The following is a 26565-nucleotide window of genomic DNA, read 5'->3' on the forward strand; positions in this document are numbered from 1 at the left end:
TCAACGCTGAAGCGTCCTACATGCAGCCCTCGAGCGATGCATCACCTGTTCGTCTCACGCAGAGAATAAATTGGGGCACAGTGACCTTATCGTCACGTCAGAAGTAATTCCTTTCGGAGTGTTTCTTCAGTGATCCAAAGAATTGGAATCTGCCATGCGCAACATCTGGGCTGAATCGTGTATGAGCAAGAGGTTCCCAGCGAACATTTCGATATGGCCCCATCCGGCTTCTCAGTAATAATAAACGTACCTTGCTCTACAATACTCGAAATGTTTGGTTTCAAGAAATAAGTCAGCATTTGCTCTGTTTGACCATACTAATCAACCAACATGAACTACTGCTAGCCCCATTTTGTAAATTTGAATCCACTCTTATACTGGCATTGAAGTCTCCAAACTTCTATCATTATTATTCAGAACTTGATTGGTGCTGCTATGTTGTTTGGCACTTGAGTTGCTGTACCAGCAGCCAGACTTCCTAGCAACTTGTCCAGTAGTTTAACTTCTCTGCATGTTCCTGTAGACAGTAGGCCATAAAGTAACGGTGCAGCCTTCATGAGCCAAGTCATGTTCGCTTATGCTGTGGAGGAAGGAATTACATGTTACACACAAACTAACTATTCATTACATCACATAGTTAATTAACTAACTGCTGACTGGGCAACGGAATAAAAGTCTTATTAACTATCTAATTAACCAAGTACGTTCACAGCCAACGAACAACTACACCGGACGTTGCGGTGTGTTTATTTGGGAGGCGAATCATTTGAATCTCGATTTGGGCACCGACTATGCTGGTAGTCTTCTTGTGATTCAAGAATGTTTATGACATATCTCATTGTTTTCAGCGTTTACACTCTTCGAATATCTAGGTGACCCATATGGTTATTGACTCGTAGTTCTCAGACCAACCAGGCAATAGCGACACCGAGAAGATGGGTGAAGCGGCTATATTTTTCAATATTACTGAAGAGACCAATCTGATATTTTAGTTCAGGTTACTGGATATCCGGACTAAGGGTTTTCGCTGCTTTTTCCGTTTTCTTGCTTAATTTTCGCATAGAATCTTGAAAGAGGCCAACATCACTTTCCATGTCCTTGCCTACTCACCGTTTATGTTCTGGACCGAATTTTTTCTTTCATTATACCCTTCGTGATGCTGATGGCCGGCCCCTTGACAGGCCTGGACCCTGCGTGGGAAGCCCCAGTCACCCTATCATAGAGACGGCTCTGGGACGGGCCGTAGATTGTACAATGACAGGGCATGGAATAAAATGGCAATTTAGCGTTGAATGGTGCAGCAGAATAATCGCATTCGGTGAAATTCAATCAGGCATTTCTTAGTTCTAAGTACTGCAGAAAACCACGAAAAGCCTCAGTAAAAATATCAATGTTCTCATCAGGATTGGAACCGGTCACGCCTGAGTAGAAATTAGAGTAGTTACTCTTTGAAACAACTTCCTCACAAATAGCTTTATTAAATTAAAAGATTACGTAAAGTCGCAACCCTTCCTCTTGTGCACCTCCTGTAGGAACGGATGCCTTGCTCCTTACATTCTTAACCTTGGCAATAGATGCAGATATTATTAAGTAACTCAATAACCCCAGAATAAACATTATCCAATGTCCCATTTGTCCGATAATCATGGAAGGGTATGTAAATGATGCAGTTGATGAAACATCGTTATGTAGCCAGCCAACCGAGCGAGAGAGGAACGAGCCTGGTAGCTATTTAGTTGTCACGTAAGAACCGAATATGTTGCACATACCGGTTCTCGTAGTGGTGTAAACTGATGACTGCCTCGGTTCTAGTGTCACAAGTCTGTGTGCAGTGACTACAACATGGCACCTCTGCTGCTGTACGCTGCGGTAAGTGAGAATAAACAGAACCGGAGCCAGAGAAATTTGAAGCACAAGTGTAATAAGGAGGTTGCTGGTGTGCCCTAGCATACAGGAGTATTACTGAAGTTCCATTTATTCTGAGTATTCTATTACTGATGGATGTGGTTTTCTGTGGCTCTGCCCCACAGAAATTGGTGGTGAAGAGAAGATATTTATGTATTTATTGTATTAGTTGGTTGAGGCACTATGCTACAAGCCGGAAGGTCGCGGGATCGAATCCCGATGAGGTGGATTTTTTCAATTTACCTAATCATTCCAGCCGCACTATGGACCTGGGTTTGGCTCAGCCTCTTAACAGAAATGAGTACCAATAAACTTCTTGGGGGTAAAGGGAGGCTGACGCATAAGGCTGACAACTTTACCGCCATCTACGAGCCAATTGTCTAGAAAATGTATGAACCTCAACATCTCACAACCCTATGGGCCTCCACGGCCTGTTACAGGAATGCGTTTACTTTTTACTTTTTACTTTACTTTTACGTATGATATGAATGTGTAAATACCACTGGCCGCCTATGAGTAAGTACTGATGTAGTAACACATAATTTCTCCCTTTTAATATTAATTAAATACTAGGAATTCTGTTGTACTGATGTAAACTGACTCAGTGGAGGTTCTCATTAACTGATTCTTCAGTAATTTAACGATGCAATTCACTATGTTATGTAGGTATTTGCCATAGAATAATATGATAATTTTTTTAATGCTGAATTGAAAGGGATCCGAAACAAAGAGGTCGAGGCTCATTTTGAGGCTCCTTCCCCCATTTAATGAGGAAAATTATGATACATCTCACTAGGATAGAACACACAGATGAGATTGAAAATCGATGCCTCCCAAATGCAAATCAGGAGTGTCAAATTGATAGTGACTTTTGGTATGGCGATTTTACAGTGACGGCTGTGAATATTTGAGTTGAAATGATCTACGATATAAATTATTGAATTTTTCAGAAAATGTTGTAAGTTACATATTTTTATACGATTACGAAACATAGCCTTTCTTTTGCAGGGAAAGTCTCATGTTACAAGCAGGACTAATTTAACTGAAAACTAATCGAAGGGAAATATAATACAAGAATCTAGGCTATACGCTATGATCCTCATCTCCCCTTCCCCGTAATTTGATTATCCCATTTTTTTAAGAGCACACATTAAGACGCTCCACATTATGCAATTTTCCAGCTTCCTGATATTTCCTTTCCTTTAGACAGGGTGATTCTTAATTATTGTCGAGTTTTCCTTTGCCCATAATTTTCAAGCCTGAAACAACAGAATAAAACTGCTTAAGGAATATGAAAGTGTAGCTCAATGAATCAAGACAATAATTTGACGAGTACGACATTGTCAAATAAAACTTCTTGAGATACACTCTCATATTCAGTAAACAGTTTTATTTAGTTGCTTCAGGTTTGAAAATTATAGATCAAGGAAACCCCGACAATAATTTAGAATCACTCTGTATATGAACATTTGGCCCCGATTAATTTAGTGGACAAATATTTATTACAAAACACGACAGCTGTCTAATAACAGGAAGCAGACCGGTTTCAGAATGTCGGATCCATTGTGAGCAAAATCGTGTCTACAGTGCCAATTGTGAGATCGAGATCGGCCATTTTTCCAGAGTTCTCGTTGTTCCGAACAGAGAATCGTCTGCACCCTTCCTCGCCCCCCAATCGCCCCACATGCGCTTATTCCTGTAACGGCATTTCCTTCCAAGTAATTGGTATAATGAAATATTAATAATATTAATTACTTATTTGATTAGTAGGTCGATTCCTGAATTACGTGTTTTTAAAGACGCATTGGAAACTTTGCGTTACATACCGATAAACTACTGGGCGATTAGTGAATAGTGAATCTGAAAGTATATGGAAGAAAGCGATTGTGTTAAATGCAACCATAAAAACTGACTGTGCGGATAGAGAGCCATGGATTCTGGTCTCTGGGCTGAGACTTGAAACCTGAACCTTCAGAATACGAAGTATAAGTGATAATCACTGAACGAGCTCGTCAAGTATTTTCTGGCTTCTGGGGGTTAAAGTAAGTGGAGAGTGTAGCTTGTCACTATCTCTGTCTAATGCCGAGGTCTAGAAGAACTGTTGCTTACACCAAATCTCAATATAAGATAGCATATAGACCCGTTGTTTAGCAACGACCGCGAGATAAGCAAATGTAAAAGTGCCGTTGCTGAGTAACGCCTTCGCAAACAAACATATTCCAACGGAAATGAATGAAGTATAACAATGAGGAGAGATGTTTTCTACGCGGCCCGTGCCGAGATCTTATAACCATGACGGTTAGTTGAGAGTCGACAGGAAATAAATGAGGTTTAAATTGGCGGTGGTGAAGCTTACGCAAGTTCAAGTGCCGTTGTAGCATAAGATGCGTAAGATAGGCATGATGTGCTTTGCAAAGCCCGTTCTGACAGAAGACTTGTGTGTATTGCAAAACAACACATTTTCATTAACGTGCTATATATGCGATACGTACACACGACAAGAGTTCAAGCATATTCATAACAGACAAACCCATCTTCTCATCAGAGAGGATGTTATATAAGGAGTATGACCGCAAGGGTTCACTTGGAAAAAATAATATCTCTGGTCGTGAACCTCAAGGGACTTGGCGCCAAAATGAACTGATCGGCGGTAAACCGCCAAGTCCTATTCTATAATCACTCATACACGTAACAATATGCTTTCACTTGGTGTCGTTTCTATATGTAAAGCAAGAAATTATGTTGGAAAAAATACAAGTATTATGTGGGTCCCGTGTCACCACAGCAAAGATGGTTCTCACGTTAATGATGGAAAATACGAAGAACAGCTGCGACTAGGATGGTTAAGCAACAGATGATCCCGACAATAGGTCATGCTCCAGATCGAAACTTGGGCATGCTATGAAATGTTTCACAGTGCTTTACACTGGACTAATTCTTGGGCAGGACATTTTCTGAGTAGCTGAGCCGACACTGCTCCATGGAATTGGTTATGAAGATAGATTCCAATGGGGACATAACAAGATGGATAATTTACGTCATATGTCAAATTTATTGCATAAACCTTTATTTTAATCTAGAAAATTTAATCTGAAGTTCATATACAATTCACACTGAATTGGAATAAGAATTTTCAGTGTAGTCTCGTCCATATCCAGCTTCATCCAATATTTTCAGTAGTTTCAGAGATTAAATATGCAGGCAGATGGACAACAAGACACTTCACTACAAACTCATCTGTGGCTGAACTCAACACTAATGTCTAGTGTCAGGATCTATATTGTGTTATGTACTTGCAAATTAAATTTCTATCAGCTTTAAGTAAGCGGCTGCCAATGGAAACCAACTCAACAATCTGGAATACATGTATAGTCAGCCATCTTGACGCAGGCGCTGGTGCTGACGCGGTTTGCAGTGGCCGAGGCCGATTTTCGTCTGTCACGAGCTGTTCGGCCCACACACTACAGGCTGAACCTAGAACCCCATTTTGAAGATGATAATTTCACTGTATATGGAGAGGCAAGTACTTCCTTTATTGCAGGATATACTGTAACCAGATGCGAGTTTGCAAGAAGTAAAGTTGGCCTAAATAGCGGGCTATATTCTAACCAACCGCCAGTTAGCCAAAAATTACAACTAATACCCCCAAATTGTTTTTTCTTCGGCCAATTTCTTACCCCAATTAACTTCGAGGACATATTTGAAAATCAACCACCTGGACGTTCCGTCTCAGAATTTACAATCAACTCTTGAGCGCGCATTATTAAATTACGCTTAGATTTAAAAGAATTGGTGTACTATAGCCCAGGCGGTTAGGCCCTAGGTTCTCACGGCGAAAGAGACAGTCAAGACGACAATAATTCTGAAAGAGAAGAAATAGACACGGCTGTGTCAACATTTTATTTATTAGCTGTTGCGGGTAAATTCTACATGTTTGGACCCTCTTCTTGGGCCATTTTCAGGCCTACAAGAACACTGGTTCTAGTTCCTAAATTCCGTCATTGATCAATATGAACTAATATTGTGGTTATATAAATTATTATACTAACAAATACACTTTAATTTAAATGTCGTTCAAATATAGTTCAAAGCTTAACATTGGAACTTAATATTAAAAGGATTAAAATTAAAATTAAAATTAAAATTAAAATTGGAACTAAAATGGCGATTAATATGTTTATAGCTTATATTATAAGACTTATTTAAGGCTTTGTGACCGCTACATATCCGCATATGTTGTTTGGTTGTTCTACTGTCATAATGATAGTTGTGATGTGGGGTAACATTCCTCAGAATCTGGGTCGTGTTGTTTTTGATCATCCTATTATCATGTGAAGGCTATACTCGTTATTCTGGGTATCACTCACAGCTTGTTTTTACTTGGACTTGGATATTCAAAATTTATGTTGTGTGGTGGTGTTATTGTTGTGCTGTAGCGATCTATCTGCGAAACTCTGGGTTTAACACCGGACGATTTGACGTAAGGTTTATTGTACTGGGGCAGAACTTGCAATTTCTTCAGTTTCCCTATAGTAATCAGTATTCTACCGCTACTTCATGATCACTGCCCCTCGAGAAGCGCGACATCTCTGAGCAGGCGGCAAATGATCGCACCTTTGGCTGGTTGCAGCTCGAGGAAATCGGTTTAGAGTGTAAATGTGTGGACTTGCACCAAGTGGTTCAGGAAGAGGTCCACTGGCGGGCTGCTCACAACATGGTAATGATTTTTTAGCTTCCATTAAATGCGAGAAATTTAACCATCTGAGCGACTATTAGCGTCATACCATATACCATAAAGTTCATTATTTATTTATCTGATACAGCGTTAATTCTCTTTTTCAACATGGGTTGCATTTGTGGCCAGCAGGAATGGATAGACGTGAGGGTGTTACAAGAGTCCTCACAGCTCATATTGCACAGCAGTGAGCTACAAATCCTCACGGTGTCAGTGAAACCGCTGATGGAAAACGAAACGCTTGAAGCTCTGCCATTTCCGGAAGGCCAGATACGCAATTACAATTACCATGACAACTGGAACAAGACTCTGTTGTTGGACCCTGAAAGTGGAACTGTGAGAGTGTTCGCCCAATTAAGGGCTGGAGTACGCTATCGCCTGCATTTTCTGTACAAGGGACACCTTTCGAACACACTCACTGGGTTCTACAAGTCCTCTTACAAAGACAGTCACAACAAGACCAGGTAGGTTAGGACGTACAGGTACATCAACGCAATTGTCCAGCATTCTCAGACTTAAACGACAATAAACTTAAAAGTATATATGATTTTCATTCACTTTTTTCGAATTATGACCTCTTATTACGAGGGGCAAAAAATTTTGTCCGCAACAGCAACATACATCTTTAATTCTCTTAAATTACTCGTAGTATTTATAACAACTTCGTTTCTACACTTTGCAAATCGCTGTTTCTTACTCTCAAAATATTATACTCTTCAAGTGTTCATAAACTCTGGGAAGTGGGAAAGAATAAACTGGACGAATAATGTTTTAAAAGCCGGGACAGCTGAGTCGGTATAGTGACTGGCTACGGGCTGGATTCGAGTCCCGGTAGGGGCAAAACTTTCGCTTCTCCGTGTCGTCCAGACCGGCTCTGGGGCCCACCCAACCTCCTACTTTTCCACGGGGGTAATGCGGTCGGGAGTGAAGCGACCACTTAGCTCCATGTAGTGCCGAGGTGGACCTATACATCCACTCCCCCATACGCCTTCATGGCGTAGTGCTTAAGTAGTTAAGCACAGGGAGAACTTTACCGTCTTTACCTTACGGAATAATACTTTTCCCCTGAGACTTCTCTGTGTGAAAGAGGTAAAATAATGGAAACTGCTCCATATTCACTAGTCACCCTCTCACGGATGCTACATAATCTCGACAATGACGTCATTAAAAAGCTAAGTTAAAAAGACAATACAGTGTGCTATAGAAACATAGATTTTATTTTCGATTGAATGACACTTCATGTCAGAGGCAAGTAAAACCTGATGAAACTTTAGTAAACAGCAGTCATGTCTACAAATTGTGCAATCGCTTCCTTTATATGTTCAGAGGTGAATTTGGTGACGGGACAAACATTGAGGATACGTCTGCAGACTTTCAGATTTTAAACAAGCATATTTATAAAAATTAACAAAGCCATAGTGTTCACCGAGTTATTTCAGTTTTAATTCTACTGGCTGCATTATTCAGGTGATGGGCCTTAAAGCACATTCTTTTCGTATGTTGACGTGTTCACCAAAGTGACCAGACGGACAAATTTTCTTGCTCACGTCACGTGACATATGACGCCTGTTGTAGGTGGCTGGCCTCCACGACGTTCGAGCCGAACGAGGCTCGCCGAGCCTTCCCTTGTTTCGATGAGCCTGGGTTCAAGGCTCGCTTCCAGGTGAACCTGGCGAGTCGTGACGACGCAGTGGCGCTGTCCAACATGCCTCGACGCTCACTGCACAACAAGTATGCCTGTCAGGGTACCTAATTCTTTCAGTGCCGTCTGTTTCGATCTTTAGAAATTCTGCCTTCTGCCCACAGAATGTACTCTTCTTTCTCGTATGGTTCTTTTAAAAAATCCATAATTGCTCTGAACAGAATTAACGAGCTGTTTTTGTATTGAAGATGTGTGTTTTCTGTGAGGTAGGAACCGGATTTCTAAATATTTCTGAACCCCGTATGGAGGCGGGTTCGAGTACCTCCATCGTAGCCCTGCGATCCGTAGGAGGCGACAGAAAGGGCACCCAGTGCCTATAGGTGTAACTAGGCAACACTGTTCCTAGGGGATATAAATAGGAGGAACAGCCCCTACAGTTTGGGGGAGTCTCGAATCTGAGACAGTAAATGTGGTCATGAATCCCATGGAAATTAACCTGAGAATGAATGCGCTGGCGAGGGCCAGCAGCAATTGTAAACGACAGACCCATCTATTCAACAGGGAAGATGTTACATAAGGACTATAACTGCAAGTGTTCAGTTGATAAAATGTTGGTTCTGAGTCTCAAGGGCCTTGGCGCCAAGACGAACTGAGTGGCGGTAAACCGCCAGTGGTAAGGTAACTCTGACTCTGACTCTGATGTGACATTTTTCTCTGGTTAGATTCTAATATTGGTTGGTTATATTTGATTTATTTCGTGATTGTTTATGTTTAAGTTATATGATCTACTACTATCTACTTACTACAGAAGTGCTATCGTACAGAGAGCAACAATGAACAGAACATAAAACAAAATATTTATTATCTTCTAAAAATATGTTAAAGAAAACTAGATCGTGGAAAAACAGAATAAAACAATATACAACATTGCCACAACCGATTCTGAACAGTGCAGCTGCTCCATAAAGAAATCAAATGGGAGTAGAAATAAAACACGCCTGCCCACGATCAAACATTAAGAACAACTGAAGATAATTAACAATCTATAACGCTACAATTACGCTAATGAACACCAACTTAAGCAGTATATATATATATATATAACGATATTAAGACATGATAAGTACCATAAATATAACAAACAATTTTAATTCATTGTTTAACTCTTTTAATACACCATAACAACGCAATAGATTTTATGAATCTTACGAAGTAACTGCCTTCTAAAAGAAGTTATTGAAGGAAAGATAGAGGGGCGGACAGAAGTGACCAGAAGACGTAAGAAGATGCTGGATGACCTTGGGAACAGAAGAGGATATTTTCATTTGAAGGAGAAAGCTCTAGATCGCATTAAGTGGAAGAACTGTTTTGGAAGAGACTGTGGACCTGTCGTCTGACAGATTACTGATGAATGCATGGATTTATGAATCCCCACGGCCATTAATTTGTCTTGTAGACCGGAACCTCTATTTCCTTGAAATAGCTCCTCAGTTATCCTCATGAGGCTGAGTGAACCCCGTTCCAGACCCACTACTTCTCAGAAATCCAGGACTTCCCTTTTTCTCGCCTCCTACGAGGTATTCGACCACGCTTCCACAAGGGATATAAGCTCTGAACTCACGGTGGTCGTGATAGCAGACACCGCCTCGAAGGGGTCTGCTCTACTCTCTGAGATCAGAAACCACTGTAATTACCGTGGATACCAAATCTGCTGCCGTGTATTTGTTTACAGCCTAACCTCGGAACATGTGTAGCCAAGCGTTACCTAGCAATGGCTGACTTCACTGCGGGAACAGTGTTTACCCAGTCGTTGGCTGACAATGAACGTTTGCTTCGACTTCTATACTCCCGGTTTTTATGCGGCACGTCACAATATTATCATCATATCCACGGTATCAAAAAAAGGATTGCTTCCCTTCGGATTTTCGGCCCAAAATATTGCATGCTGTTGAATCCCGCCTATGCGTCCTGAACACGCCGTCCATCTCATCCTAATTAATATGATAATCCTAATAGGATCCCTTAAACAGTAATCATGAAGCTTCTCATTACGTATTTTTCTCGAGATTTCTGTTTACTTCCTCTTGCTTAGGTTCAGACTTTCTCGTCAGCACTTTGATCAATTTCCGTGTTTTGCTCTTGTTGGGTCACATCCATCGGAAACTAGGCTCCTCTCACTGACTAACGGAGGCTTTGTGACAGCCCACCACAACCATGCACGTGCATGCATTCAGACGTGTACAAGCATTGCAGTGTCTCTCTGCTCCGCAGGACGGGAGCGCGTGGCTGGGTGTGGAATCGTTTCGAGGAGACGCCACCCATGTCCCCATACCTGGTGGCCTTCTTCGTGGGATGGCTGGAATCCCGCGAGACTCGGACGGCGAATGGAACTCCGTTCCGTGTGTGGGCGCGTCCCGAGGTGATGGCGCAGACACAGTATGCACTGGACATCGGACCACGTATCCTCGACTTCTTCAGCAGCCTCCTAGGGGTGCCAGACCCACTCCCCAAGCAAGACGTTTTGGCACTGCCCCATTTCGTTGCTGATGCCCTCGAAAACTGGGGACTCGTCTCCTTCGGGTCAGTTTCCCTTCAGCAGTTAGCTTTTCTGCTCCACAGACAGTTCTAGCTGTTTCGAAATAAAATCTGAACTGCATGATTGGGTGGTTAGCACTCCGGCTTCGCATTCGGGAGGTTCAGTGTTTGAATTTCGTCCCTGGAACCGTATATAGAGACTGAGGGTTTTCAATAATTTCCTCAGTAGCGCGTAGCAAATGTTGATGTAGTACCTCAACATATACAGCGACCGCTTCATGGCACATCTCTCCCAATGTTTCCTCATGAGCCACTTTGTCATTCAACCCCACGTAGTGCAAGAAAAACTTGACTCAGTTGGGACTGTTCTCGTGTTTTAGAACATCACTGAACTAGTTTCTTGTGCCCGCAGAGAGAAGTACCTACTACATGATGTGGGCGTGTCGCCTGCTTCCAGAAAGCAACAGGTGGCCAGCATTGTGTCTCACGAGTTGGCCCACTCCTGGTTCGGCAACATGGTCTCCGTGAGCTGGTGGGAGGACATCTGGCTGAACGAGGGGTTCGCAACCTACTTCTCTGCTATGGGGACCAACCATGTGAGTTCTTTATTTGTTTCTTTTCCCTTCTCTTCTCTTCATCATTTCTCTCTTTTGTTTTAATTTACTTCTCTCCCCCTCCCTTCTTGCTTTTTGCTCTATCCTGCTATCTTCCTTTCTTTCTGTCATTCTGTCTTTTCTTCTACATATTCTTTTCCCTTTTTCCTTGTCTTCTTTCTTTTGTCCTTCCCATCATCCTTCATTGCTTTCTTCCTTCCTTTGTTCCTTCATCAGCCCTTACATAGCTCTGAACAAAAGAGAGTAACGAGGTTCCTTAGGAAGAAAATTATATATAAGGCATTTTAAATTATTTAATTTCCTACAAGTGTAACGACTTTAAAAACTGTGGCTCCACAACAGAATGCACGGAAGTTTACGGGTTTCCTCCTCTAAGGCTGGGGCCACATGAGCGCACAAATAATGTAGAATGTGCTTATTTTTTATTGATATTAATTTATATAATTGTATTTGTTGTGTTTGTAATTATATTTGCATTGTATTCATTGTTCAAAGAGTGTTTTTATTGTGTAGTTTTTGTGCTGTGTTTTGTTTAAGCGTGGTGTGGTATTTTGTGTGATGTGTGTCGTGCTTGTTGTAGTACCACTGCCACTGGGTAAAAATCCATTTGTAGTTAAAATAAATGATAATAATAATATAATAATATTCCTTATCACTTCCTAATAATTTCATTCTTGATATGGTCTAGTCTAGTGCAACTTCTAACTGTTCTTATATAGCCCATTTCTGTCGACTGCGGTCCTAAATTCTCGAACAGCACTTCGCAGCTGTGGATTCGCACCGAGAGATTAGACGCAGTGACGCCAACTGAAAATATTAAAATGTAAATAGTTTTTATTCGGGATGTTTAACGTTAACAACCATAAACATGGTTGTCTGATTACTCAAATGTCTTCAGAACTGCTCAGAATATTAGATAATTACATCCGTTAGACTTGAACATTTTGAACCTGGGTTTTACCCACTTCGCCCACCATCTTCGCTGCGCCTGGCTACACAACAATGACACACTAAGAAACCAGTCCAGAATACCTGAACTGACCTACAAGAATGTACAGATCCAGTTATCTTTTACAGCTCAAGTATTTATACTGAATTAAATCATTTCTTACCACTTTAGCCTTAACATAATTTGGTTCTATAAGTCTTACCTTTGGTACTTGCCAGGGGATGGAAGAATTACGGAACAAACAAAACTTGTTTCTGGTATTACCCTGAACCGTCCTGTAATTATAATTTTAATTCTCTCGTATCACAGCCCAAGGGAAGGATTAACATCGAATTTTGTGGTCTTGTGGATAGAATCTTGACTTCACGTTTGTGGTGTTCCAAGTTCAAATCTCCGCCCACAGAACGAATATTCTAACTAAAGCTGTTCGTGGTTTTCTTCAGCCCCTTCAGGTGGATAGCGGGACAGCACTCAAATTTGGAAACAACTGTTTCCTTCCACATCCTTCCCAATGCATTGTTCATTAATCATCCTATTACTCAAAGCTATATAGTCTGAGCTATTGAAAACGTCGTTAAGTAAATCAAGAATACGACACGGCTAATCACATCCTCACAACATTGGCAGGTGGACCCCAAGTGGGACACATTCTCCGTGACGTCAGTTACCGCCTTCCTGAAGGTGTTCTCGGTGGATTCATTGCAGTCTTCGCATGCTCTCACCATCCCCATCGGCCATCAGAGCGAGCTGCGACAGATATTCGACACACTCACTTATTACAAAGGTATAGAAGATTATTGTTACATGAATTGTAGGGGCGAGAGGCAGTCCCTGTCAAGGAGTAGACAGAGATTATCTCTGGCCACATTTCTTGCACTATCCATCTAAAGAATGGTGCTCTTTGACCGTTAAAATATGAACGCAGGTTAATAATTCTAGAAGAACAATTTGTACGGATGCTGGCTACTTTGCCGGTGGACTCAGGGAAATAATCCCAGCTTATTGGTTAGGGAATTAGTGTAACCTGCCCTCGTGGCAGCCGCCGCAGCTGGGAGTGAAACGTTGCTATGTTTGATTTCACGTGTTTCGGGAGTGTGATAATGTACTATGTGGTCTTAGAACCATGAGGCCTGTAGTCTCCGCGGCACTGTGCTACAACACAAGCACAGTGTACACAACAGACTGCCTTTCAGAACTACCTGCATTTTAGTCTTACCGCATTCGCACTTATTCTCAATATGGCCGTTTCTACGCACCAAAATTGTTTCTGTTCTCCTTATTCCTTTTATTTTAATATGCTGTCAGCATCGAGACTGTACAGCATGGTGTAACTGGGCAGGACTTTGTTCAGTTGTCTCATTACAGGCTGGATGGCAAGGATTTGATCTCCGGCAAGCACAGACTGGTTCTGAAAACCATCCAGCATCCAACGTAATTGGTACTGGATGCTTCTTCCCGGAGTTGAAGCAGCAGGAGGGTAAAACTGATCACTCTTATCCATCCAGTGGCAGGTTCAAGAACGCGTGGAGCTCCATCTCCTCCTGTGTATACGCCTTTATGGCGTGGTGCTTAAGAAAGCGCAAGGACAACTTCCTTTGAATAAAGTGTTGTAAAACAGAAAGGGAATACATGAGTTCGCAGGGATTGTGCCTTAAATTTAATGATCGTCTGGTCGTGTACTATGTTCATAATGCTCGAAGAAGTACAGAAATAATGTTTGGATGTGTTCAGGTTATTACCTGCTGCGCATGCTCAATCACACTTTGGGGCAGGAAACGTTCTTGAGTGGCTGCAGACAATACATCAGACAGCATAAGTTCGGTGTTGTGAACCAACGAGACCTCTGGAAGGCATTGACATTGCAGGCCCATAAAAACGGATCCCTTGCTCCCGGGCTCGAGTTGTACCGCCTCATGAATACCTGGACATTACGACCGGGGTTCCCCGTCGTCACGGTGGGCAGGAACTACACAACAAGAAGTGCCACCGTCACGCAGGTGTGTTTCGGGTTACATCTGTCCTTCCGTCCTCAAAAGTTAGGGGAGGGGGGGAACGCAATCTATAAAATTTAAAAAAAATGGAATATCTGAAAGAGAACTTGCAATGAACAGTAAGAACAAGAACATTAGAGACCAGTATAGAGGAACAGATGAATTTGAGAAGAGTTACCGACCTAGAAGTAATTTAGTGAAGGATGAGAATGGTGATCTGCTTGCAGATTCCAACAACATTTTGAATAGGTGGAAGAACTACTTCTCTCAGTTATTTAATATATATAGGGGTAGTGATGTTAGGCAGATAGAAATACATACAGCTGAGCTGTTAGTACCTGTTCCTACAATTTTTTAGGTTGAAATTGCCAATGCAAAGTTTAAAAGTTGTAAATCTCCAGGTAGTGATCACGTTCTGGCAGAACTTATTCAAGCAGGAGGCGAAATATTACGTTCTAAGACCCATAAGCTAATTACTTCTATTTGGCATAAGGAAAAACTTGCTGATCAGTGGAAGGAGTTTACTGTTTTACCAGTTAACAAGAAGTGTTATAAAACTGACTGTAGTAATTATCGGGGATATCACTGCTATCAACTTCATACAGAATTTTATCCAATATCCTTCTCTCAAGGTTAAGTCCATATATAGACGAAATTATGGGGGATCGTCTGTGTGGGTTGCGACACAACAGATCTTATTACATTATTTATTATACTGCAATTGGGTTTTAGCCCGGTGGCAGTAGTACACAATAGGACACAACAGACAAGTAACACACATTACACTAAGTGACAACACGTTCAAACAAAACACAATACACAAAACACAACAATAAGGACATCCTACCACAGTGAATACAAACCAAATACGGTTAACAACTACAACAATTACAGAGAAATGCAAACAACTGCAACAAATACAACAACAAGGACATCCTACCACAATGAATACAAACCAAATACGGTTAACAACTACAACAATTACAGAGAAATGCAAACAACTGCAACAAATACAACAACAATTACATAGAGGTCTATTTAATGAGCTAACAGTAGCATGTAAATATTACAATTAAGACAAATATAAATATATTAATCAGTTAAACCGTCAGTTCTGAACAGCAATTGTTTTGCGCAGGCGAGGTTTGAGCGTCCGATGGAGGATGTGGAGGCACGCGTGGGACAAGCCGAATTCTGGTGGGTCCCCATCACCTACACCTCTGAACCAGAACTTGATTTTGATTCAACACGGCCTCGTCTCTGGTTGGATCCGGCAATGAACGAGACAAACCTCACCGACATGCCGGGCCCTGACCACTGGGTGCTCTTCAATGTGCAGGCTGCAGGTTAGAGAATGATAACACTTCTTTCGGATTCTAGAGCCATTAAACAGCTGAATATCTAACGGCTGTTCAAGACAGTAGCAGGAATGAAGGTTCCAAGTGACAAGAAATTTATTGAACGAAAATCTATGGATCATTCAAGATCTTCAGAGTCCACAGCAGTAGCAGTATTAAATCGCTAAAGGAAGATTTTATGCTCAAGAACTTCCTGATCGAGAGAGACCGATATCAAAGATACAGATCAATAACAAGGGGCTTCGCACATACACAAAAAGTTTATTAATCACGTGAATAAGTTTCTACAGGACATGGCTTCCTTCGGGATCCTTATTAACAGGAAAATATTAAACAGCTGACGACCGATCGACTGATCTCCAATTAGGGACTAACTCTGATTACTCCTGTTACCAATTTAATCCCAAGAAATACGAGATGATGCTGAGGAAAACTATGGAACTAACCAGACTGGACAAGGAATCCGATGCCTCAAATCAAAGTTATTTTCTAATAACTGTTTTGCAGCCCGAAGGGTACAGAGACTGCTCGATAATTTCTCCCGCTGCTTCCCTTTCAGATGCATATGTGACGTGTCAGTTGAATTATTTCACATCCGACTTCATGCCATAGTTCAATATCCATTCTTATTTGTAAGCACTACAAACAGGATGCAACATCACTACACATTCGTATACACTGGAATCTAAACTCCCAGTTCCTGAACACCAATACTGTAGGCGCACATGCTGAACACTGAACAGTGACTGTCCCAATTGCCCAGGCCAGCACCCGTTCAACTATGACATCATGAACATAAAGGCTACCGATACGAAAATGAATGGTAAGAAGTCTGAACTCTTTCAGGCCTGTACCGTGTGAACTACGACCTGAGGAACTGGAAGCTCATATCTGAGTTCCTGAACAGCAACAAATACACGGACATCTCGGTGCTGAACCGTGCGTTACTTCTGGACGACGCGATGAACCTCGCTCGGGTTGGCCTACTGCCATATGAGGTAGCCCTGAATGTGAGCAGTTACCTGCATCACGAGACCCACTACCTGCCCTGGAAGGCTGCCCTCCATAACCTGGACTATATAGCACGCATGCTTCGTCTCACTGACGGAATCACCGGCTACAGGGTGAGTTAGAGCAGACATGTTATTGTCAGATGTGTACATGCAGCTTCTGCATAAGCTCAGACGGCAAACGGCTAGAAGAACTTCAGATTCTGGATTCCATATAGACTTGTAGGTAGATACTAACGATTTGGAGGCAGTGCTACCTCATTCTCAGGGTCGAAGCGAATGGCGACGGCGCGGTTCAATTATATATATGAGCTGTAAGGAATATGGTAAGTCAGATCCGCGGGAGGAAGAATCCTAGAACACTACAGCCTGAGTAATCACTGCAGTGAAAACCTCAGAATTTGTACAAGAGAAATATTACACAGGTCTGACTCCATAAGCACAGTTATTCTTCAGAAGTTGATAGTCGCTCATCTGGACAAGAAATACCCCGTCCCTTGGGGAACCCGACGGTTCACTATTGTCAACAAGAGTTCAAAACTCTTGTTCAGGACAGGGTAGAGTGTTGAACTCTTGTTCACAATAGTGAACCAAATTAATCCAGCCCCCAAGAATCACTTTAATATTGTGACGAATATGATCATTTGGTAGGCAACGGCTAGGTAAACACTGCCTAAAAACCCGAATAATAGCAGAAGCAAATATGAACATTTGCTAGGCAACGGCTAGGTAAACACTTGTTACCTCGGCAACGAATGTTAACAAAGGAATTCCCGTGACAACTACAACAACAGAAGACGATTAAATGTTCTACGCGGGCAGCGTTAAAATTATAAAAGGCAGTGTTTTCGTGAATTCAAGGAGTAGTAGGAGAGACCAGTCCGAGATTCAGACAGCAGTGACAGATTCCTCGTAGGGATTCGTCAGACAGACGTCACGCAGAAAGAGTTCCATAGCGAGCTGCTATAATCAACTGTAATTGTAAAGAAGTGCAATAAACCCAATCATCAAATCCGAACCCATTACTATTCGTCACGCTAAAACCTTATATGTGACAAAATTATCCTTCCCTCTACGACTAAGTCTCCCACTTGGTCTCTTTCCTTCACAACTTCCCACTAAAATTCTGTGTGTATTTCTCATTTCCCCTATGTGCGCTACATACCTTGGTCACGTCATTCTTCTTCATTTGATGAGCCAAACACGAGTATTATGGTGACAAGTAAAAGTTTTTCAGATCCTCATTATGCAAATTTCTCAATCTTGTGCTCACTTCCACTCACTTAAGTCAAATATTCTTCTAAAAGAAAATTTCAATTTATTTTGTACCGCACTAAGGTAGGTGTCGGGATAGCGTAGTCGGTATGGCGACTGGCTACAGGCTGGACGACCAAGGGGTCCTGGTAGGGTCAAGAATTTTCTCTTATCCACGGTGTTCAGACCGGCTCTGGGTCCCACCTGGCCTCCTTTCCAATTGGTACCGGGGGCTCTTTCCCCCGGTGATAAGCGGCGGGAGTGTGAAGCTGACCACTCACCTCCAACTAGAGCCGAGATCAAGCAAATGTTGGTGTATACATCCACTCCCTCATTCGCCTTCATGGCGTAGTGCTTAATGAGTTAAGTACGGGGACAACTTTACCTTTTTTAATTTTTTATTGCTAGTGGGGTGGGACTAAGTCCCTTGTACTGCGGCCACATCTGGCCTATTGTAGTACCAGCCCCAGATGATAGGTGAGGGTGATTGTGGAGCAATTGGTGGAATGAAGATTGGCAGGGGAAACCGAAGTACTCGGAGAAAACCTGCCCCAGCGCCACTTTGTCAACCACAAATCCCACTTGACCAGACCCCGGGATCGAACCCGGGCCGCCGCGGTGGAAAGCCAGCGACTAACCGCTTGAGCTACGGCGCGGCCTTTCAACTTTACATTGCCTTATCTTATAGCAGTGAGGCAAGTGACGTCCTAGTTTTATGTACTGGCACCCTCTCAGCTTAGCAGAGACTTCATCGAGCCTCTTTTCTTAATTATTTTTCTGTACATTAAGAACAACTGTTGGGTGTTTCTATATTCTAGAATCAATAAATTGTATATATTTGCCAATTAATAACATTTCGCAATATTTTACAGAGGCTTGATTTTAAACGCTCGATCTCTGACATTTTGACAACTACAATCTATCCAATTTTAATGCATAACTTTCTCAGAACAACCCATGCCCTCCAACCAACTAGTCATGACTACCACACTAGAAAACCATTGCACGGTAGCGTAGTTGGTTGAGGCACTATGCTACAAGCCGGAAGGTCGCGAGTTCATGTCCCGATGAGGTCATTGGATTTTCTTCAATTGACCTAATCCTTCCAGACGCACTGAGGTCCTGGGGTCGACTCAGCCTCTAACAGAAATGAGTACCAGGAATATTCTTGGGGGTAAAGGGCGGCCGGCGCGTAGGGCTGACAACCTTGCCGCCATCTATGAGCCGATTGTCTAGAAAATTTTGGAACCTCAACATCTCACAACCCTATGGGCCTCCACGGCCTGTTACAGGGATAGCTTCACTTTACTTACTTACTTTACATTGACAACTTTACCTTAAACTTCTACTTTCTGCCATATTCCTTTCCGGTCCTAACCGTTATCAATAGATTGACAGAGACAAATATTTAAACATTATCTTCTATGAATAACACGCAAAAATAATCGCAAACCGTCTCCTTTATATACCATACCACACTTTGCATACCCACAAAAAAACATCAATATTCACAGAACAGACTGGATACACTGAAACAAAAGATTGCCCGCTCGCTCGCCGTGATCTACTGCAGAATTTACGTTCTTGCAACCTGCTAACGCTCAACAGTTCATTGCTATGGTAACCAAAAATTTCGTAATGTCAATAATAAGTTTCCTTTTTCAATGGTTCTTTCAGCCCATTCAGGGCCCACGCCTCTTATTCAGTTCCGTAATCATTTTTCCACAGTCGGTAGGACTCCTTGGACGCGGGATCAGCCCGTCGCAAGGCCGCTACCTACACATAGGACAACACAAACACAGAATGAAAGCATACACACACCAAACATCCGTGCCTCGAGTGGGATTCGAACCCACGGTCCCAGCGTCCGAGCGAGCGAAGACAGTTCACGCCTTAGACCGCGCAGCTACTGTGACCTGCCAGAAATAGGCTTTATGCTAACAAAATTATATATATATATATATGTGTGTGTGTGTGTGTAAAAGAATCTGTTGTTTCGAATGCCTGCCTGCCATAATATTCGTCCCATCTACTTTAAAGCACATATCATACACAAATCGCGAGACCTGTTTCCCTACTGGCCCTTCAGGAACTGTTCCGTGTTGCAGCGCTTCATCCTGTACCTGGTGCAGCCACAGTTCCGAGAACTGGGCTTCGAACCCAACCAGAATGACAGTTATCTAAGAAGTCTGCAACGGAAGGAGATGGTACGATGGGCGTGTCTAACCGGTGACCACGTTTGTGTGCAGAAGGCAACAACGCTGTTCAAGAGCTGGATGGACGGCAAGTTAAATCCGTGAGTTCCTCATGCGGAGTTCTCGCCAAACAATTCTGCTGCGAACTCAGAAGACGCCGTATGTCTACGCGTTGAGCAATGTTCCCTGTAACCTGTGCGCGTGCGCGGCCGCGCAACGGCTGTCGCACTCCCAAACACGAGTCTCTGTCCCCCGCCCATTGTCAACGACTGCGCAGTATTTTCTGTTACCTTAGTATGAACGTCTCAGTGTATTAGTAAAGTGTGACCTTTAATTTAATATCCGTTATGCGCCTTTTTTTTAAAAAAAACCGCTGCCCCCCGGGTTGCCAAGCCGACCCAGTTGCCGCTCTGAATACATCATGGCTTGCGCACTTGCATCCACGACTTCGATGCTATCCCTGCATTGTATCAGTACTGTTAAGTAAAAAAAAAAAAAAAAAAAAAAAAAAAAAATACCCCCNAAGGACCTCATCGGGACTTGAACCCGCGACCTTCCGGCTTGTAGCATAGCCCCTCAACCAACTTGTTACTTTCACTATACTGTAGGCCTATACTTTTACTCTCTGAAACGTTTGTGAAGGTAACAGCAACGTAAATCACAGGAAAAGATGTTCAGCAATTTCACTGTGCAACATTATCGCAACCTTCCTCCTACTGCTGCATAAAGGTAGCTAGGCCATTTGAGGTTCATTTGTTCCAGCGTGCCAAGCAAACGAGACACGTGAGAATTACTGTCGTCTGGGACATAACATCGTATAGTCTTCATGGTTCTACCCTACTGACAGAGAAAGTTCCTTCGAAACATCGGTAACGATCTATCAGATTACACGGCGTCATATCACACAAGACAGCAATCTTCGTAGTCAACAGCTGTGAGAACTGAAAATCTCTCAAACTAATTCATTTTCGTACCAACTAGACTCTGAAACGGAGGTTGAATTAATCTGTCATACATTTACTGCAGTGTCAGATGAGGGAGCAAAGTCTGTCTGTCACGCAGGGTGCCCCGTAGCCTGAGATCTGCAGTCTACTGCACGGCCATCGCGCGAGGCGGGCCTGCGCATTGGCAGTTTCTGTGGAAGCAATACAAGATGGCCACCATCGTGTCCGAGAGGAACAGCGCCCTGAAGGCCCTGGGTTGCACTGAAGACACTGGCATACTCAAACAGTACGTTACCCTTCCACGCAATTTACAACATAACAAATTATTTTAAAGAAGCTCAGCTCATTTTGATTCGTAACACATAAGGAAATGTTTTGGTTTGGTTTGAATGCTGGAGCTCCTGAGGCAGCGCTCCAACTTTCAGCACTTTTATGTTGTCTTGCTCGAGTAATGGGATGGCATTTTTAAATGGAGACAAACAACTTTTCAGCTGATATATAAAACAAGAATATTAGATGAGTTCTATCTTCTGGGATTTATGTAATGTAGTCCTGTGAAAGTCAACAACTTCTGAGAAACATGTCGCCTTCATCTTCAGAATCGAAGAGTAAGCGAAAAAGAAACAAGCATGTAGTATGCATCCGGCTGGTTTCTTGCATAGCTTACTCTTCGACCCTGAAAATGGAGTAGATATGTTCCTCCGAAACGTCGGTTGGCTTTCTTCGAACTACACGATGTTAATTCCAGAGGATAGAACTTTTCGTAACCACCGCTCAAAGTACATAAGAATACTTCCTTACACCTAACGAAAGACAAGCTCTTAATGAGAATGCAAGCGTCAAAATGTAAAAACCCCATAGAAATACTTTAAAAAAAAAAACTCTTTCAACCAAGCGAATTTGATTCTACAGTCCCAGGGTAAAGCATTAGATTCTGTCGGACTATTCTCTATTTTAAACACTAAGTCACTGGTATTCCGCCGATCACGGTGGCCATGCGGTCTACGGCATGAACTGTCTTCGCTCGCTAGAATGCTGGGATCGTGCGTTCGAATCCCACTCAAGGCATGGACGTTTGTGTGCGTGTATTCTGTATTTGTGTTAGGTAGCGGCCTTGCTATGGGCTGATCCCCCGTCCAGTGAGTCCTACCGACTGTGTCGGTTTCAAAAAATTTGTCAGTGTGAAAATAACGTGTATACGTGATTCTTATTCACTGCGGCTAGAGTCTGGTTCTTACAACCCGGTTTTGTTCAAGTACTTTAATGAACGCATCATGAACCACAGATCTACTTAACATTCGTTCATGTTGGTCCCGAAGCGCTGAAAGCTTAAGCTTCGAGAAGGACTACCTAAGTACCAAAACAACAAGAAACAAAAAAAAAACTCCTTTGCCTGTAGTCCGCAAGCGATCTATGCCGACAGAGCGACCGCCACTTGTCGAGGAAATCAGTGCCAACTTTAGCGGATAGAGGGTGTCGCGTGGGCAGCGCAACGGATCCCCACGTCCGTTAAACTTGGTTTTGTAGACCGGAGCCGCTATTTCCTTGAAGTGGCTCCTCAATTATCCTCACGACGCTGAGTGGACCTCGTTTCAGACCCATTGCTTCTCAGAAAATCTGGTAGAGCCGGAAATCGAATTCGGGACCTCTGGATCTGTAGCCAGGAACTCTGACCACTAGACCACAAAGGTGGTCTCCCCCGATTAAATAGTGTCTTGAAATAGTCCATGACACGTTCCTTTCAAATCCTTTCCAATATGTTACTCATTCATCATCCTATAATTCAACGTTATGTAATCTCAGCTGTTGAATGTGTCTGAAAATGACAAATATACGTAAAAACATAACTACAGCCTTAGAAGTATTAGAGTACCTACATTTCCGATGGATTGAGACTATATTAAACGCGCGAGTACAATTATTCATTCTTGTTGATTCTCCGTGTCCTCTATCCACGTGATCGCCTTGTCACTTTTCTGCCGAAAATTTCTCTGTTGTAGGTACCTGCAACGGTCAGTGCAGATGGGGTCCGGTGTGAAGTCTGCAGACAGCGTCGCCGTGTTCAAAGCTGTCGCTTCAACTGACACCGGCTTCAATATCGCCAAAGAATTCTTTATCAACAACGCTGAAATTATCGAAAAGGCGTATGTTGTGATTCCACGACGGCTGAGACAATTCAGTCTCCTCCTACCTAGAAGTTGCCTTATTCTTATTATTTTTATTATTATTATTATTATTATTATTATTATTATTATTACTCTTAGTGGGGTGAGACTGAGTCCACCTGGTAATTATGGAGCAACTGGTGGAATGAAGATTGGCAGGGGAATCGAAAGTACTCGGAGAAAACCTGTTCCAGCGCCACTTTGTCCACCATAAATCCCACATGACTAGACCCGGGCTCGAACCCGGGTGGTCGCGGTGGGAAACCGGCGACTAACCGCNTTTTGTAGACCGGAGCCGCTATTTCCTTGAAGTGGCTCCTCAATTATCCTCACGACGCTGAGTGGACCTCGTTTCAGACCCATTGCTTCTCAGAAAATCTGGTAGAGCCGGAAATCGAATTCGGGACCTCTGGATCTGTAGCCAGGAACTCTGACCACTAGACCACAAAGGTGGTCTCCCCCGATTAAATAGTGTCTTGAAATAGTCCATGACACGTTCCTTTCAAATCCTTTCCAATATGTTACTCATTCATCATCCTATAATTCAACGTTATGTAATCTCAGCTGTTGAATGTGTCTGAAAATGACAAATATACGTAAAAACATAACTACAGCCTTAGAAGTATTAGAGTACCTACATTTCCGATGGATTGAGACTATATTAAACGCGCGAGTACAATTATTCATTCTTGTTGATTCTCCGTGTCCTCTATCCACGTGATCGCCTTGTCACTTTTCTGCCGAAAATTTCTCTGTTGTAGGTACCTGCAACGGTCAGTGCAGATGGGGTCCGGTGTGAAGTCTGCAGACAGCGTCGCCGTGTTCAAAGCTGTCGCTTCAACTGACACCGGCTTCAATATCGCCAAAGAATTCTTTATCAACAACGCTGAAATTATCGAAAAGGCGTATGTTGTGATTCCACGACGGCTGAGACAATTCAGTCTCCTCCTACCTAGAAGTTGCCTTATTCTTATTATTTTTATTATTATTATTATTATTATTATTATTATTATTACTCTTAGTGGGGTGAGACTGAGTCCACCTGGTAATTATGGAGCAACTGGTGGAATGAAGATTGGCAGGGGAATCGAAAGTACTCGGAGAAAACCTGTTCCAGCGCCACTTTGTCCACCATAAATCCCACATGACTAGACCTGGGCTCGAACCCGGGTGGTCGCGGTGGGAAACCGGCGACTAACCGCCTGAGATATGGCGCGGCCTATTAGAAGTTGCTTTAGCTAGTATCGGAAAGATACGTATTAATAAAATAGGGATTCTGTACGTGTGGACAATGGGCTGAATAGAGGAATAAAAACTGTGCATCAGTCCTGCTTTGTATTCAGGAGATTCCGGGTTCAAATCTTGGCCAAGACGTGCTATCCAGATCAAGGGCGGCACCAGAATACTTTCCAAGGGAACGGGGGAAGAGGGGACAACAAGTGCCAGCATTTTTTCCTGGGAGGTTTCAACAGTAGAGTTTGCTTACAACCATATTTAAGATCTTTAAGAATACTTTCATAGAACGACTTAGAGCTATAGGTCTCTGTACTCAAATACAGATGACGCCATAAAGTGTGTGAAAGATCATTTCGTATTAATATTTTGTAGACCTATATCTTTCTCTCTTTTTTTTTTTAAATCAGATTGATTCTAAAAATGCAGTGTGACATGCCTGGCTTGTCCCTTCTCCTTTGCCGGCGCCCATGATCTTGATTAGAATTTTCCGTGATATTACTTACAGTAAAATGCCCGGTTAAGAGGCTGCGACAGCTTTCTCCCATATCAAAAAAATCAACTCCGTGGCTTGTAGTCCGCAAGCGAACTATATCGACCGAACGACCGCCGCTTGTCGGCGAAGTTAGTGCCAACTTTAGTGGATAGAACGTGTCGCGTGGTCAGCGCAACGGATCCCCCGGTCGTTAATCTCGGTTTTCTAGACCGGAGCCGCTATTTCCTTGAAGTGGTTCCTCAATTATCTTCACGAGGCTGAGTGGGCCCCGTTCCAGACCCACTACTTCTTAGGAAATCTGGTAGCGCCGGGAATCGAACCCGGGACCTCTGGATCTGTAGCCAGGAACTCTGACTACTAGACCACAGAGGCGGTCCTTTCTGCCATATAATCTTAAGTTAATTATTAGCTAATTATCGGACCACTTGACGCTATTTAATCTGCTGACAGCATTTCTAAGTAAACCACGAATAAATTCATGAACAGCACTATCTTCTAGGATGCAACACAGTACAGTCTGGCAATTCATTGATATTTCGGAGGAACGCCGTCACCACCGTGGAACATGAAATCTAACAAATAAATTCATATTTTTTTTTCGGTTGTCTGGTTTAAATTTTGCAAATTTGTCAACGTTTAAATTCGTTTACTCCAGAATGCACACACACACAAACACACAGACACATCTATTAGAGGGTCAGAGCTCGAAAGTTCGAAGTCTGACATCCGGGGATGGGCTGCGACAATTGCAGCCTCGGTATCTGCTCCCGAGTTGTCTGAATACCAAGTTTACTGAACAGTCGGCTGTCCGATAACAAGTAGTGCACTTGCTCTTTCTGTATTTCAGCGTCGGCCCGGTCCACTTGGAGCAGATACTGGAGATCATTGCGTCTAGAATGAACCAGCCTAGACACCTGAAGCAGGTGAGACAGCCATGAAGCTATGGTGCTTATGATTTTGGAGTCAACAGGATATCTGCTTTTCTTCTTCATCGGTTTGTTTTAAATGTTAAGGTGTTACTCTTCTAGGAGGGAAACGCGGTAGCGTAGTTGGTTGAGGCACTATGCCACAAGCCGGAAGGTCGCGGGTTCAAATCCTGATGAGGTAATTTGTTTTCAATTGACCTAATTCTTCCAGCCGCACTATAGCCCTGGGGTCGACTCATCCTGTAACAGAAATGAGCACCAAGAATATTCTTGGGGGTAAAGGGCGGCCGGCGCATAGGGCTGACAACCTTGCCACCATCTATGAGCCGATTGTCTAGAAAATGTGGATACGTCAACATCTCACAACCCTATGGGCTTCCACGGCCTGTTACAGGGATAGCTTTACTTTACTTACTTTTTACTCTTCTAGCATTCCACAAGCGTCAATCACACAAGTCTCGTTCCTTTACATTCCTTCCGGCCATTAGCTGCGACCACCCTGCTCTTGTCTAACTCCTCCACTTCGCGACTAGTCCTCAATCCCGAACCGTGTACGTCAGTCTGTCTTCGGGCAGATAACAGGGGAATTGGCACAAAAATATTAGGGCCTGTG

General features: G+C 42.9%; 1 protein-coding gene across 1 annotated transcript; it reads left to right on the top strand.

The window, feature by feature from the left end:
* Positions 1-1842: 1842 nt before the first annotated feature.
* On the top strand, positions 1843-24772 carry LOC111864277 (aminopeptidase N). Its single transcript, XM_033751361.1, has 16 exons — positions 1843-1869; positions 5278-5424; positions 6536-6622; positions 6773-7104; positions 8216-8371; positions 10554-10862; positions 11230-11413; positions 13008-13164; positions 14112-14377; positions 15510-15717; positions 16576-16853; positions 20102-20289; positions 21251-21418; positions 23133-23276; positions 24059-24209; positions 24641-24772. Exons 1-16 carry the CDS (start codon positions 1843-1845, stop codon positions 24770-24772), a joined length of 2934 nt encoding a protein of 977 aa, XP_033607252.1.
* Positions 24773-26565: the final 1793 nt, after the last annotated feature.

The sequence above is a fragment of the Cryptotermes secundus genome, unplaced genomic scaffold (genome assembly GCF_002891405.2).
Source record: "Cryptotermes secundus unplaced genomic scaffold, Csec_1.0 scaffold33, whole genome shotgun sequence".
Classification (NCBI taxonomy): Eukaryota; Metazoa; Arthropoda; class Insecta; order Blattodea; family Kalotermitidae; genus Cryptotermes; species Cryptotermes secundus.